General features: G+C 43.0%; 1 protein-coding gene across 6 annotated transcripts in view; it reads right to left on the reverse strand.

Annotated features, from left to right (window-relative positions):
- SEMA5A (semaphorin 5A) overlaps positions 1–15,598 on the reverse strand; it is a 442,105-nt gene that overhangs the window by 16,882 nt on the left and 409,625 nt on the right. For all 6 annotated transcript variants that reach the window (XM_084782844.1, XM_084782839.1, XM_084782840.1 and 3 more), the window contains 2 exons: positions 6,723–6,948; positions 4,023–4,241 (listed from right to left, as the gene is read on the reverse strand). In XM_084782844.1, coding sequence (XP_084638970.1) covers positions 4,023–4,241; positions 6,723–6,948 — 445 coding nt within the window. The remainder of the gene's footprint in view (positions 1–4,022; positions 4,242–6,722; positions 6,949–15,598) is intronic.

Here is a 15,598-nt window from a genome sequence, read left to right on the forward strand (position 1 = left end):
CAAAGAACTTCTGAAGTCCCCGCAGACCAATATGACACACCAAAGGCAAGACAGTGGTATACATAGCAAACATCACTCATGTGTGGGGGCATTTGATGTTTCCCATTTGGTGGTAGATTTGAGGAATCTTTTCAACACTTTCTAATTGCCTTGTTCCTTCTTTAGAAAACATTCCTAAACATTTAATTTCTAAGCACCAGCATGGCACAGATGTTCAAAGTAAGTGATTTGAAGTTTCTAGTCCTAGAACCATGAATCATGTGTCATGATAATTAATATGAAGTACCTAGATAGTTCTCACTTTTGCTGGTTTTACCATCTAGATTGCTTGAAAAGACCAAAAGCAAGCAATTAATAATTCAGGCAACAGACCTCCTTTCAACTCATATAACTCTGTCATCCACGTTAGATTCGGCCCATGGCTTGAATTACCATTTAGTGTGTCCTAAGTAAGGCCATTGCATGGGAAAATCAGACAAACACCCGGAAGCTTAGACCCTTATTTTTGCAAATTGTAATTTGCCATTAATTACAAAGAACTGCTTTTGTTGAAATGTAATTTGTATATTAAATAGCTCAATAGACAAGGGTAAAACCAAAAAAAAAAAAAAATCATTGTTCTTGCAATTCTGGTTAAATATGGGACTGTTACAATGAGATAAAAACAGAGTATAGTTAGCCGTGATGAAGGAGAGCAAGATAAAGCTGCATAATTACCCTCCCAGCCCCCACTACACCCCCCCAGTGCCAGTCATACTGTGGGTGGTCAGAGAAACAATGTGAGGCATTTACAGCTTGTGAGCTCATGGGGCACATGTGGTACTGATGCCTCAGCATGCGGAAGCGTGGACAGCACAGGTCTCCACTAAAGAACTGTAGGCTTTTTCTCCTCTAAAGGAGCACTAAGTAGAAGTCCCTTGTCTTCTGTTTCCTGCTGTGAAAGTCCAAGGACACAAGGATACTACAGATAGAAAGCACAGTGTCCCCAACAGAGCACAGGTTTCTGTATTGTTCTCTGTTGAAAACTTCCCCCTCCCCAGAGGCCCCAGTTTGAGTCACTGTGCTCTTCCATCAGATTCTCAGTGTTCCTTTCCCCTGGGTCTTATTGTTTACAGAGAAAAAAAAAAGCCCTACAAATGGGACCTGCTGAATTAAATCTTATCAAATGAACTTATGTTTACTGTGCAGGGTTTTATGGGTGTCTAAGTACAACTCTGAAGTTGCTTTCCTCTTATTTGAATACATATAGCAACAAAGAACCATCTGTCGTCTCTAGATTTTGTCGGTTGAGGCCTGCAGTCTACAGAGTCTTTATAGCTAGATCAAATGCCAGGAGAAAAAGACATGAGCAGAAACAGCCACCCGCCTCTCAGCGTTGAGATAAATTGGGCAGGAGCAGGTTCAGAAGGTGAAGAGTAGTCATTTTAGTATGTGCTCAGCTTTATTGTCTATTTACTTCCTATGTGTGTGCCACAGATAGAACAAGAGCTTCCAGAATTCCAGGTAAGCATGCTATTGCTCAGCTATATTCCCGGCCCACCTATGCCCTCGTGGGCTTGTATGCAAATGCCAGCAGAGGAAACTAGGAGCCTTCCTCTACCATGCTATCATGCTGTCTTATTACCTTGGGATAGGATCTCTCACTCAGATCACCATATGGCTAGGGTTTACTGACCCTAGCTCTTGGCATCCGCTAATCTCTGTCCTCCACATTGCTGTTCCAGGTATGTGCGGGCATGCTCCCTCGTGTGGACTTTATAATTCAAATGTCCATCCTCATGCCTGCATAGCAAGTGCTCTTCCTCATTGACCTGTTTGCAATCTCTCAGAACATTAAGGGTGATGGTACTTCTTTTAATGGTTCACTGGGAATCTAGCAGGGATAAAAATATCAGGTACATCCCAGAGGCAGGTGGATCACTGAGTTTGAGGCCAGCCTGGTCTACAAAGTGAGTTTCAAGACAGCCAAGACTGCACAGAGAAACTGTCTTGAAACCCCTCCCCCAAAGCTTATATTGGAAGGCTACGATCTAAATTAGGTTAAAATTACCCTGCATATGGCTTCCTTTGGATGTATTGCTCAGCCTTTAAGAGTGTGGAGGCTTCCTACTAGCCCATAGCTAAGTTTCAGGTTATTACATTTTAAGAAATTTTATAGGAGCTGGAAGAAAAAGTTGATCTTCACATATTCAACCTTGAATTTTCCCAGTCCCTGGTTAAAGACATGGACAATTCCATAAAGGAATCTTGGCTTTAAAAAAAAAAATGAGGACAAAGTTATTTTAAGATATTCAGGCCATGTACACAGAGTCCTGGCTCAACAGCAAGTAAAAAATAAATAAATAAATAAAATTAAAACTACCCACAGATGATGCTATCAAAGTGTCCCTGATATGGACAAGAAACATTTACCCCCAGGGACCAGGACCACATCCAAGCATCTCTAGGAATTAACATGGGCTACTGATGCACATAAGAAATTAAGTTTGTAGTCTAGGGAAGAGTGGGGGTAGGGGGAACTTGGCATTCCTGTGACATTCTCCTTGGCTTCAGTTCACAGCTCTGATTCAAATCTAGTGATAACGCCCACGCTGCCTCCAAGCACCCAGGGGAGGAATCTTTCCACACGGGCTGTGGGAAAGAACAACTCTGTGACCTTTCCCAGCATCTCAGCATCAGCTCGGCTGGGAACGCTGTATGGGCTGAAGAGAAATATCTTGAGGCTGGAGAGAAATTCAAGTGCGCAGGCCTCAGGGGAACAGCACAGTTGTAGGAGCAAAGAAATCATGAAAAACCTCTGCTGTCAGAGGAAACACATCACCAACAACCTCTGATACAGGTAAGTGGAAGGAACTAGAAAGATTGTGCTGAGTGGTGTTACTCAGACAGAAAAAGGCAATTGTTCTCTCACGTCTGAGGTCCTTAGCTCCAAACTGTCAGATGTGAGCATAACCTGGAGTAACTATAGAAACCAGGAAGGCAGGTAAGGACCAGTGTGGAGAGGTGACGGTAGAGAGCAACAGAGAAGGGAATAGTGGGGTACACATGATCTGACGGTGATGGGAACATGGAGACTTCAACTAGGGAGGGGAAACGGACACAAGTATAGAAAGATGATAAAATAACAGCAAGATGTCTGAAAAACTCATGAGGAGTCATAACTATGAACTAGATACTTATAATACCTATAATACAATTACATATATAATTTTATAATATCTTGAGACTTGGTGTTTAAGAGCCTGAGACTATGAGAAGGCCACGTGACACACAGTTCCACCCGTCTCTAGAAGAGAATGCTGTCCATAGAGAGTTTTATTCATGAGGTGAGCTCCTCTACGCAAAAGGTGAGATGGAATTGGGAGCTGGCTGGTATCCCTGGTGGAGCACTGTAGCAGCTGTGCCTCTATGGACTTGGCAGAGGCCATATTGGAAGGGCTGACTTTGTCTGCATCCTCAAAGTGGGTAACACTTATTGATGAGACAACACATATGTCTGCAAACTACTTCAAAGAACCAGCCTTCCAACAGTGACAGGGCTTAGAGCGCAATATCTGAGTATGTGCTAGCTAGTTTTATGTCAACTTGACACAAGCTAAAATCATCTGTGAGGAGGGAACCTCAACTAAGAAAAATGCCTTCATAAGATCAGGCTATAAAAAAGCCTGTAGGTGTATTTTCTTAAGTAGTGACTAATGGAGGAGGGCCTATCCCATTGTGGGTGGGGCCATCCCTGCCCTGGTAGTCCTTGGTTCTATAAGAAAGCGGACTGAGCAAAGCCAAAGGGAGCAATCTAGTAGGCAGCACTCCCCCATGGCCTCCGCATCAGCTCCTGCCTCTAGGTCTTAGTCTGCTTGGGTTCTTGCCCTCACTGTGTTGTGCCATCATCACCTTACACACTTCCTAAGAACATGCCTCTTAAAGGCAGAGCGGTCTCCGGTGGCTTCCAGTGGTGGTTTTCAGCACTTAAAGGCTACAAGCACATGGCTGTCCTGGTCTTTCCCACACTGCCATCCCCTTACCTGGACAGGGCAAAATGTTGCATTCCTGGAACTCCAGGGATGGGCCAAGGCATGGCATGCCCCCATACTTGGGTTCTGGGTTGTTGCAAACACGCTTCCGGTTTCGAATGCCCCTGCTGCAGTCTCTGCTGCACTGCGACCAGGAAGTCCAGGCTGACCAGGCCCCATTGACTGTATGGGCAGAGTATCTCCCAGCTCGTAGAAAGTCTCCAGAAAGGCCTGCCAAGGAAACCCAAACTGTGAGTCAGTATGAATTTTTACACCTGTGTAGGCTGCATGCTTTTTGTTTAGAATGACCCTAAGAGTCAACTGAACCCATTCATACTTCCAAAGCCAAACCCACCGCAGCTGAACGGTGGCTTCCTACAGCTCGAAACGCTTTCCTACGATCGCTATCCAACGAGGATGCACATGGCACACCACCTGAGTGTGCCAATACATTTGCAGTCAGCAAGTCCACATTGTAATTCTTCTCTTTTTTGTAGAGGCCTCTAAAGAACACCCTCACTTCGCTTCCCTTGGGAATTCCACTGCAAACTGTCCTCATGCACCGAGGGGTGGTGCTACAGGAAAGACTTTCAGCTGGAAAAAGGGACACACTTAGACCTGCTCCTTCACAGAAACCTTTCCAGCGTGTTCATGCCGCAAAAGGATCAGAATTAATCCCCCTTGAATCGACAGGCCATGGCGACAGCAGTCTGCTTCAGGGAGCTTGCCAGGAATCCCCCTTCCTGAACAACCTTGCTAGGTTATGATGTTGCAAGCATGCTTGCTAACAACGTGGAACCATAGGTAGTGGGGGGTACTAGTGGTGTTGGGGTGAAGTGGGTGAGCATTCTAAGAACATGTGAATTGGTTTTTGAAGACTACTTGCATGTCAGGTGTCCTCTGCATATTTTAACTTAACATCAGGCTCAGCGAAAATTTGTTTGAAGACGATGCAGCCCAAATACAGCATTAAACCCATTCAGTCTTTGTCTCTCAAATAGTGATGTTTTCCTTTTTAGAGCATTTTAATGTTTGCATTGGGTTTGTACTAGTCATACAAAATGCTTTAGTTGTCTTTTTAAAAATTCTCTTTTTTGAGGTTATGTAAAATTCTTATTGATTGTTTCTTAAGACCTTAAGATGGTTTACCAATAATTTTTTTGGGGGGCGGCTAAAGTTTCTCTCTGGAATGATTTTGAGTTATACATATAATTGCTTTCAGTTAAACAAGATAATTTCTATTTATAATTTATTCTTACTCTTAGGAATTTCTTACTTTTTAAAAATTTACTCTATATCCTGGCCTCTATCCTTCCCCTCCTCCCAGTCTCCCCCTCCCCCTCCCTATTTCTCAGAAAAGAGGATACACCCTTTCTAGCCACCTCAGCTCAGCGAGTCACATCAGGGCTGAGGACATCATCAACATATTTTATCTCAAAATCTTGATTGAAATGGCAGAGTGCACACTTTTCAGTTGGGTCTCCTCTTATCCTTCTCTTGGAATTTCCAAGTAAATCTTTTCTTTGAGCAACAGCAGGTCTTTATAGAAGAGGCAAGACTGACTGTTATGTGCTCCTCATCTTTCAGGTCAGGGTGTTAGTTGAGTCGTACATTTACTTCCATAGCATCATCCATCAGAGTAGACCCCTCTCCCTTGTAGGAAACATGGAGCTGTGTTGTTGAACTGTAGGACTCAGACATCAGAAATAATGCCAATATTTGTGAATATGGTGGATGACTAGGCATGCTTTGAAAGTGAATCATGTTTGATAAGAACGGTTGTTCCTCAGGAAGGCTACCTGATCTCAGAGAAGGCACGGGGACCTGTGACATGAGAGGAGTGTGGCCTGTCCCCTGGAGCTTGACTTAGATATGAGAAGGAACTGACAGTGCTCTCTCTATGCAACCTTTCTGCATGTTGCATAAGTTGTCACCATCACTGGAGGACCACCCTATGTCTCGACACCCATCTGTGAGAAAAGCAATGGTTCTAGGACATTCTGTGTTGCGGTCATGTTGGGAGGACCAACTAAGATCGCAATACAGAGTGCTGAGAAATGCCCGTGAATGTTCTGTCACAAGATTGTGCTGTCCTTCTCATGATGCCATCCTCTAGGGACTCCTCTATGAGTGTCGCTTTCCTGTTAGGATCTAGAATATGCTTTGTGCAATTACATAAAAGTATGAAAAAAGGAAAACAAAGCAAGTAACGATGCTATTGGGGGAAAGGTTTAACTATTTCTGCAGCAGAGACAGCTGGACTCCCAGACAGACCAGCCTGAGGTGCCATCACAGGCAGTGTCCAGGCCAGGCAGAGGGTGGGACTGGATTCAATTAGAGCTTTCCACACCACACTGAAGGGACTCACAATACCGCTAGGACAAAGCACTATTAGTCTGATCGAATTTCCTGATCCTATTTAACTGATAAGTCACTTTATGGTCCAAATAATAAAATGTACTTTTACTGTTTTTGTCTACTTTGGGATTTTGCACAAAGGGATAAATCTAATCTTTAGCTACTATTTTTTTTTTTTACTTCAACTACTATTTTCATTATATTCTTTTATACTAAATAAATCTCAAACCAGCTATTTTGGATCTACCGTAAGCACAACATTGTTTGAACAGGGGCTCCTCCTATTTTTCTATTTCCTTAGAGACAAGGCCAAAGGCTTTCCAAGGAGTGGCCAGTCCCCACAAGACCCCTCACCATCTGTGGAGCATCCGCTGCTCCCATCGCTGGAACAGTACCGCATCTCAATCCTCTGCCTCCCGACCTCCAGCAGATTTGGATCGGGCAGGCGAGCTTTACAGGTGTACCGGAAACGCTGCTCGTAGTGGCCACCATTGTCAGAGATGTTGACAGGGGTCCAAGGGGTCCACGGTGTGGTCTTCTTCAGCTCTGGGCAGGCATTGGTGTTACAGGGCTGGTATTCCTGGAGGAGAGAAGACACAGTTAGCTCAGCAGGAGGGAGGTGGGAGACAGGAGCGGGCAGGATGACTCCTTTTTAGGGTATGTCATAGGTCCTCAAACGCTGAGAGTCTTAAGGCACTCAAAGGTACTTTGCAAAGTCAAAACCACATTTATGTTAAACCGTCACCTAATGGAGCACTTAATCCTCAAATCATCTCCAAAAGATGACCTGTGTTTTGTCCTGTGCAGATAATATATAAAAATGAGACAGTAAATGGAGTTGCATGTGAAAAGATGGCAATGTCTTAAAAAAAAAACAAATATTCTTTTTACATAGGTAACCCAAAATGCTGTTTATTTTGGTGTTTGCGTAGCTATTTTTTAAAAAATAGACAATAGAGTCAGAATATGTTCTTTAGACCCCAGATGATTTAGTTTGAGATCAAGGGACACAAGAATCCTTGGAAGCAAGTTCACAGCACTGGAGCAGTGGAGGATCTACACAGCACAGGGCATAATGTCCAGCCTGTAAGGTCTCTCCCTCTGCTCTCCTCATTAATTTGTAACACTTCTCAGTTTCTCCTCCATCCTTTCATGCCTACACATAACCAAAGGCTGGAGGGTCTTGGAAGCTCAACAGAGAATAGATTTGAAGATCAAAAGAGCCAAGGTGGGGCAGAAATAGGGGCATGGATGGTAAAAATGTGCCTGGCACATTCACTTATGTACTTGGTAATAAATACTCCAGCTGCAGAGAGGAGCAAATAGATGACCTTCACAGCAGTTCTGTGTCACAATTCTTCCATTTAGCCAGAAAGGTTGTTTCACCAGGAGAAAACTAACAACATAACCTAACTACTTATAATCATACTGTAAAATTTTAAATTAATGCTAAATAAATAAAAAAGCAAGAGCTAAGCCATTTTCAGGATACAACGGCACTATTGCCCTCAGGAACTCACTCACAGTGGTTGCGACTGTGCGCACAAGACCTGCACAAGATCAAGCCACCCAAAATCCCAGCATAGATGATGGAGAGGCTAATGAAATCCTACCCCTGCCTGAGGCCATTGACGGCTGCTGGGGGGGAGGAATCAGTGTTTCTCAGGGATCTGGCCCCTGAAAAGTTACCCAGGCTCCAGTAGATGGTCCTACACCTACATATAAGTAACAATAACCAGCCTAAGGGGATGTGACAGACTTTCTAAAAAAAAAGGAGCACATGACATTTGGGGAAACTGTGGTCTGGATATAGGGGAGGAAATGATCGGGATGGAATTTATGATAGATTAAATTAAAAAAAAAATCATGCATGAAATTCTCAAAGAAAAACCAGTAGAAAGGCAAACACGGGTGTGCTGAGGCTCTGCATTTTGGCACTAGGATTTCCTTTCTTTTTTTTATTTCTTGTTGGGAATGTCACCATTTCCTTTAGTTGGCTTCTGTTTGTTGGAGTAAATCCTGCCGTGGCACTCTTAAGTATGGATGCCTTCAGGACAGGCACCTCTTGCTTTGTTACACTCAAAGAACACCTATGTGCTTCTCTGAATTTAGATACTGGTAGAAATTTAACTCAAAAACGAATTTCCTGCAGGAAGCAACATTTCTTTCTCCCAGTGACAGTTGAGAAGTGCAAAGTTAGCTGATCAGTGACCTGCATTGGGGTTGTTTGGAAAACTATTTTAGCCTATAAATTGATAAGGGTTTTCCCTTGTTTTAGACATTCTCTGGGTGACTTGGTTACGTCTTCTCCATCCCATTCCTTTGTCCTTATTGGAATTGCTGTCATCTGGATGTGATCCCTTGGGGTCAATTCTGAATATCTCATCTTTTAACTCTTATTTTTTTATTTCTTTAGTCTCCTCTTGCTTTATAGGGAGTTTCCTAACTTATTTTTTCTATGTTGTTCCCATAAATAGCCTGGGCATAGACAGCCAGCTTTGCTTATCAGCCTGGAAATTCCTGAAAGATGACTTCTAAATGCGAACAATAGGCAAGTGGGGAGCAGGCCCCTCTAAGCTCAAAGTCTGGGTGGTGGCTACGCTAAGTCTTTTCTGCACAGGTCCAGGTCTGTCAGTCTATATTCATTTATTTTTTCACTAGAAATGATGAAATCTGGTTCTTATTGTTTTATAACTTTCTGGCATTAAGACCTGAAAAACCAATCTCCTGCATACAGAATTACCGAGTTCCTCGCAGCAGAGGAAATGGTCATCCCCGTGTGCCTGGGGCAGCAGCTTGAACTGGAAAACTGATGAGCTCTCATCTCCTCATTGTTCTAATTATCTCTTTGTTTTCTTTCTTTCTCATAATGAGAAATGCTCAGGAGTCATGTTGTAATACGGGAGCAGTGTAACACAAAACATGTAAAACTACTATAGCTGTTTCTCTGACTTAATACCGTTCACACCAGTTCACACCATCCTTACTCCAATAAAAATAGAAAGATGGATGACTTCATTTTTCTCTATGGACAGTAAAATTTTGGACGTTGTCTCCTAAGTAGAAAAACAGCCCCAGTGACTGCTGTAAACCCAGATGGGCAAGAAGGTGGAAGCAGCATGTGCGTACTCCCCCTTGAATTTTGGCATAGAGACGATCAGGCAGAAAAGAAGAGTAAGCCCTTATCATAACCGTTCTGTGCCTAATGAGAGGGATGCTGGGTTGAAAGAACCACACAGCACCATTGTCTGATGCCTATGCTGGCTTGGCTCTGTAAGTGTTCAGAAATTCCTTGATAGAATAGACTTAAAAATGCAGTTGAGGGGTTGACTTGTCAACTGTGCAGTTCCTAAGCACCAACAACTTCAACGTGGCCTGTAGAACAGTACATCTTTATAAGCTATGAGGCGACTCCCAATAACCTCCAGCTTCTTGCCAGATGATGTCCAACCTTTGAAATCTGTGGGTGGTACTTGTGTTGGGCAGTGGGCTCCTGTGTCTTGGCTGGCATCGGTCAGAAGGACAGGCTGTCAGACACATGCGTAGCAGTGAGTATCGTTCACTGCAGCAGAAGATCAATTTGGACTCATTACAGCTAAGTCTCCAATAACTGCATCTGTCTCCATAGTTATTAATAGGTCAAAAGTTGAACATGCAACCCAGGACTTGGCCCATCTGTCTCTGAGGATGGAACGTGCCTGCGTTTGCTTGATGTACCGGCTTAGAAGGGCTGGGGAATGGTGAGGCCAGTCTGTTTTAGCTTAACTCCCCAAATCAAGCAGTGGTTCAGTTCAATGTGTATGTAACAGTTTACTGCTGCAAGGACGATCCAAATTTGAAGGACTAGCATATCATTAAACAATAAGGAAGCACTGACTAAAAAACAATTTTAAGGAGTTAATTACTATTATTTACCACACGTGAGTCTTACAGTTCTGGTAGAAATTAATACAAAAAGAGACCTAGTGAGGCAATTCTAAGAAATTCCTCTTAATGTGTCTCCCATGCAGTCTCTATCTCAGTCCGCAAGGCTCACACCATCCCTTAAAAATATTCATTCAGAAATCCGTGAGATACTCAACAGCTCCCGCCACGCCCAGCCCTTACTTTTCTGCTAAGTTCTGTGAGTGCAGCCTTGTGAGTTCATCTCCTGCCTCCCTCCCAGCCACCTCTCTTTTTCAGACACAATCACTCATCACATCAGGCTTGTGTTGGAGAAACAAGGCATGAACTTCACTACTGCTCAGGCGCCGGTCTAATTTCTGCCTCTGATGATACACTGTAAGATTGCAGGTAATAAACCCTTTTCCACTTTTTTTAAATCTTACATCACTAGTTTGAAGCACAGTCACACAAATTTGCTCAGTGAATGGGTAAATGGTGTTGATCAAGATTTAGATAAGCCTATTCAAGAGGCATTCATATAAATTTAGGGAGCAAATTCGGATGGTTGAGCGGAGCCTCTTGTTTTGCTGTTTATTTTTTTCTCTTGGAAAAATCTGAAACATTTTATAGATTAAAAGTAAAGTAGAGAGATGGAAATGATCCAAGAAGACTTTTCATGCCATATGCTCAGCACAAAGTGGGAGAGCATCCTTAATGTCATTTCATCAGCAGCTGGATATACAAACCAATTTATGCTCGGACGGAATCCTTGTGGTTTCCATGTGCATTCCCCAAACTCTTCTTCAGTAACTAAGCTTGGCATGTACAGATGGAAGGCTAGCCTCCATAAGAGAAACAACGAAGCGAATCAATTGTGTTAGCCAAGTGCCCAACCACGTGTGCTTGTCTGTGCAGGCAAATAGACCTGAGACCACAAAGGAAAGATTAAAAGGAAGCTGGTAGAATCAGTTTAGTGATACCTAGTACTGTAGACAAGGGAAGGTCATTGACTCAGACTGGTATGATCTCGAAGTGACCCACTCACCACCGAGACGGAGCAGCAGAAATTATGTCCTTTGTCAGAACAGCCCAATGGAACATGGAACAACATGAGAAAGTGATTACTGCATGAGGGAGAGAAATGGAAGGAACCTGAGGAGGATTGCAGGAGTCCTAAAGAGGTTCCCAACGAGAGGACCAGGGAATGAAAGGAATCTTAGGTTCAGACCTGGAAGAAGTGGAAGTGATGTTGATTGGATCCAGTCAGAAAGGAGAGAGATGCATAAGAAAATACAAAAACCAAACAAAAAACTAGAGAGCCAAATTGCTCCCCATCTCCAAGCATTCAAGTGAATAAAATTAGTAGACTCATGCAAGAAAGTTTGGAGGTGAAGAAGAACTCACACAGGAGAAGGAACTGCCTATCTGAAAAGATCAAACACACAGGAAGGGAATAGTGGCAGCTCCCACAAGCAGGGGTGGATAAGCTTTGAATCCCGAGGCCATTATTTGGGTATCAGGAAGAATCGCTCTTCTTTAGAGAGGAAAATTTGCCAGAGACTTTTGCCCTGCTCCAATGAACAGTTGTAAAAGGAAGAATCCAAATCATCAAACAGGATTCGCATAATTTAATTACATACCGGCAAAGTACTCTGGGGTGTATTTTTCTAATAACAACAGCTCAGGTGTAGGTCAGAATTACAATATCAAGCATTCATTCTGAAATTACGGTTCGCTGTGAGTTAAAACCCCACAACCTATTGTGAAAAGTCAGTCATTTGAAACTGATGCAGAAACAACACAGGTGACAGGAACTCCAGTCAATAACACTGACGGACTTATTATAACCTTGTTCCATGTGTTCCACATGCCAGGAGAAATACGGAACATATTAAGTGGTGGGCCAAAAGATATGAGTAAGTATGACAGTGTCATACTAACTGTTTACAATACTTGCAGAGGATTTCAAAAGGGAGAGTGAACCCCAGATTACTTTATGGGAACAACTGTAATATAACATCAAAACCAGATGAAGACTCTGGACAGACTGAAAATTCAAGCGTGCATCTTCAAAGACATAGATGTAAAAGTTCTTAACAAGAATTTTCTAAATCAAATTCGAATGTGCATGTGTATATATTCTGTATGCATACATTGCAAGCCCATGCACATGTTGATATCACAGATTTTTATGTCTCTAGCATTTGGATGCTTAGAACTGAATAAAGCTATTAAGTCATTGTGGATATATATTTCATATGTACAAAGCCTATGCCATCCTTTCCACTATCATTTGTATAAACATCTTTGCCCTATTTCTTACAGTGACAATACCTGGCATTATACAAGAGGGGCTGTTTTCCAGCATGGCAACGTCATGCTACAGCACCTGTGTGTATGTGCATGTATGAGTGAACATAGTCCTCATCCTTTATGATCATATGATTCCCTTATAATCAATGTCATTGTCTAGTGTGCGTTTTTATGCCGGTTCAGGCTCTGAACATGAAGGACTTACAATCACCTTCCATAGAAACGTGAACAGTTCATAGGTCACTGGGTGGAAAAGCACGCTTCTGGGTCAGTTCTTACTCCGTGTAATCCTCCTGAGATCATTAGACACAGGGACTCATCTCATCTCCTGCCAGCTGTGTGCTCAGGCATGATGGCCTCCTAATACCAAGAAGCACTTGCACACCGAGTGTTGTTGTAGATTCAGGCAGCTGTTCCAAATGCCACAGTGCATGCCCTTAAATGAGGTACAGAATGTGAAAGGGTACCCCAAAAATCAACTCTAACACAACACCCAGCTCCCACCAGTAACAGACAGTAGTGATGCACGGAGCCCATAGGCCATTTCTGCATTCTTCCTATTCAGCTTTCGTCCATGGAAGCACAGAAGACAAAGAAAATGTGTAAATTGTGTCATGGCAGAAGTGAATGATCTTACATGGAAAACCAGTTGTACTTTCCCTATCCCATAGCAGCAGGCATTTCAATACCATCCCCTGGGTAGCAGCACACTTTATGATATCTCATAGGCTTTAAAATATAAAATTAGCACATGAAGTGTTGGGTATCACAAGGGAATTCTCAAGTAAGGTGTGAATTAGTAATTTCTCCTTCAACCTCACCATCTCCCATATACTCCTGTTAGTACCTTCTCCAAGCCGCAAGTCCACTTCCGTTTGCACAACAAACCTATTATAATAAACAGGGGAAACCTGAGATATTTGCATTTAAGCCAGGAAAGAAAAAAGAATGCCCACTCTCATCTCTCTTACTCAATACAGTGGTTGGAGTCTTAGGTACAACAGTAAGGCAAGAGAAAGACATAATAGGGATAAAAAATTAAAATAAAAAAGGATGCAGATGAAATGATTTTACAGTTAAAAGGCTTTAAGGATTCCACCAGAAAACCCTTAAATATAATAAACAGTAAAGTTGCAAAGCCCCTACCCCTTTAGTCCTCTGGGCCTCTGCTGTGTCTCATGTAGTCTCTGGGGCCTGTGGGTTTCCATGGCAAAACGTGGGAACAGTAAGTATCACAGCTGCTCAAGAGAAGGGTGAACTAAGCCTAACACCTCAGGGGATTCCATGGTGCGGTTGTTCGAATAGGAATGCCCTCACAGAGTTAAGTGTTTTAATGGTTGGCCCATAGGGAGTGGCACTATTAGAAGGTATGGCCTTGTTGGAGTAGGTGTGGCTTTGTTGGAGGAAGTGTGTCACCGAGGGGTAGGATTTAAGGCCTCAGAAACTTAAGTTCTTCCTGTTCCCTGCAGATCCAGACATAGAACCTTCAGCTCCTTCTCTAGCGCCATGTCTGCTTGCATGCCAACCATGCTTTCGGCCATGATGATAACAGACTAAACCTCTAAACTGTTAAGTCAGCATCAACGAAATGGTTTCCTTCATAAGAGTTGCTGTGGTCAGGGTGTCTCTTCACAGCAACAAAAACCCTAAATAAGACACATGGTAAAAACTAGGAGTGATGGGCATCATAGTGACCCCAAGGGGGGAGTGAGCAAGCCCAGCACCTCAGCATGTCCACTATGCAGTCACTTTCTACCAGCAGCCAGTCTGGATTCTTCCAGATTCAGAATAACAAACAAGAACTCCTGTGCTTCCTTACATAAAAAGGATGTGGAGCATGTGTGTGTGTGTGCATGCGTGTGCATGTACGTGTGTGTGCTTTTCTATGTGCAGTAAAATGTGTGTGTATGCACATAACAGTAAGCTGGCTTTCTTCCCCCACACTGCTTCAGACATTCTTTCCTGTACTTCTGCTGTAGACATATCAAGAGAATAAGAAAATCAATGGTGCTGCTGGTGTCCTCCTTTATTGCGAAGGCTCTGATTTGTAGGGCCTTTTGCCTCTACAAACTTGCCTCTCAAATGAGAGGATCCATCTATTCACTTTATTCTCTCACTAAAATGGTTTTAAAGTCTTAGTTTCCAGGAGTGAAAGTCAACAATGCAGACAGTTATTTTTCCCCCCTCAGGCAATGTCTTGCAATAAGATGAGAAACTCCCTTCGGATAAAAGCTCACACATGCCCTTGAAGGAAATAAACAGGTGACCTTAAGCGCAGACACCCTCCTTTTCTTTGGAATCCTATATTCTCCCAGGGAAAATGTTTTAGTATGCTACCCCCATTGGAGACCCTGCACAGACTTTAAACATTCTTTTGAAGGGTTTGGCATGATATGAGGTAAGGTGAGGTTGTGTTAATGAGACGACGCTTTGACAGAACTCTCCTGGATCTTGCTTTTATAGGAAGACATGAGAACTATCACCCCAGAATATTTTAAGGAAGTAAACAAAAAACCAAGACCAAAACAACACCTGTGTGGCTTCTCACCAGAAAATTGTGTTGGCTGTGAGCTCTTCCACATACTTATAACCTTTTTTTTGTTTCTTCAGTTCTGAAGGGCTGTGTATTTGGATGCAATGGGCTGAGAGAGCACACATGAAACCATAGAAACAGCTCATCTACCGGCCAGCTCATCTGCTGCAGGCCCCTTGTCAATTTGATTATGAAGCCACAGCTCTGATTGGAGGAGAGCTTCCACAGAGTAGCCACTCACACTGTGAGAGGCAGGTTCTAAGATATCTTCAGGATTCCTCTCCCATGGTCACCTCAACTGCATGGCCACATCCCCTAGAGTGTCGGCGAGATCTGTGGTATGATGGGAAGTGTATTGTTGATTGGTCTCCTACAAGTAGACCAGCGAGAGTTATTTCTGCTTTTTGAGTAACCAAGCTTCCATTTTTAAAGCTTTTCCTAAAGTGGGTTTTTATACAGAGTTAATCAATGTCATAGAGAAAGTTAAGACCATTTATTT

The sequence above is a fragment of the Acomys minous genome (assembly GCF_964271855.1).
Source record: "Acomys minous genome assembly, chromosome: 5".
In the NCBI taxonomy this organism is placed as follows: Eukaryota; Metazoa; Chordata; class Mammalia; order Rodentia; family Muridae; genus Acomys; species Acomys minous.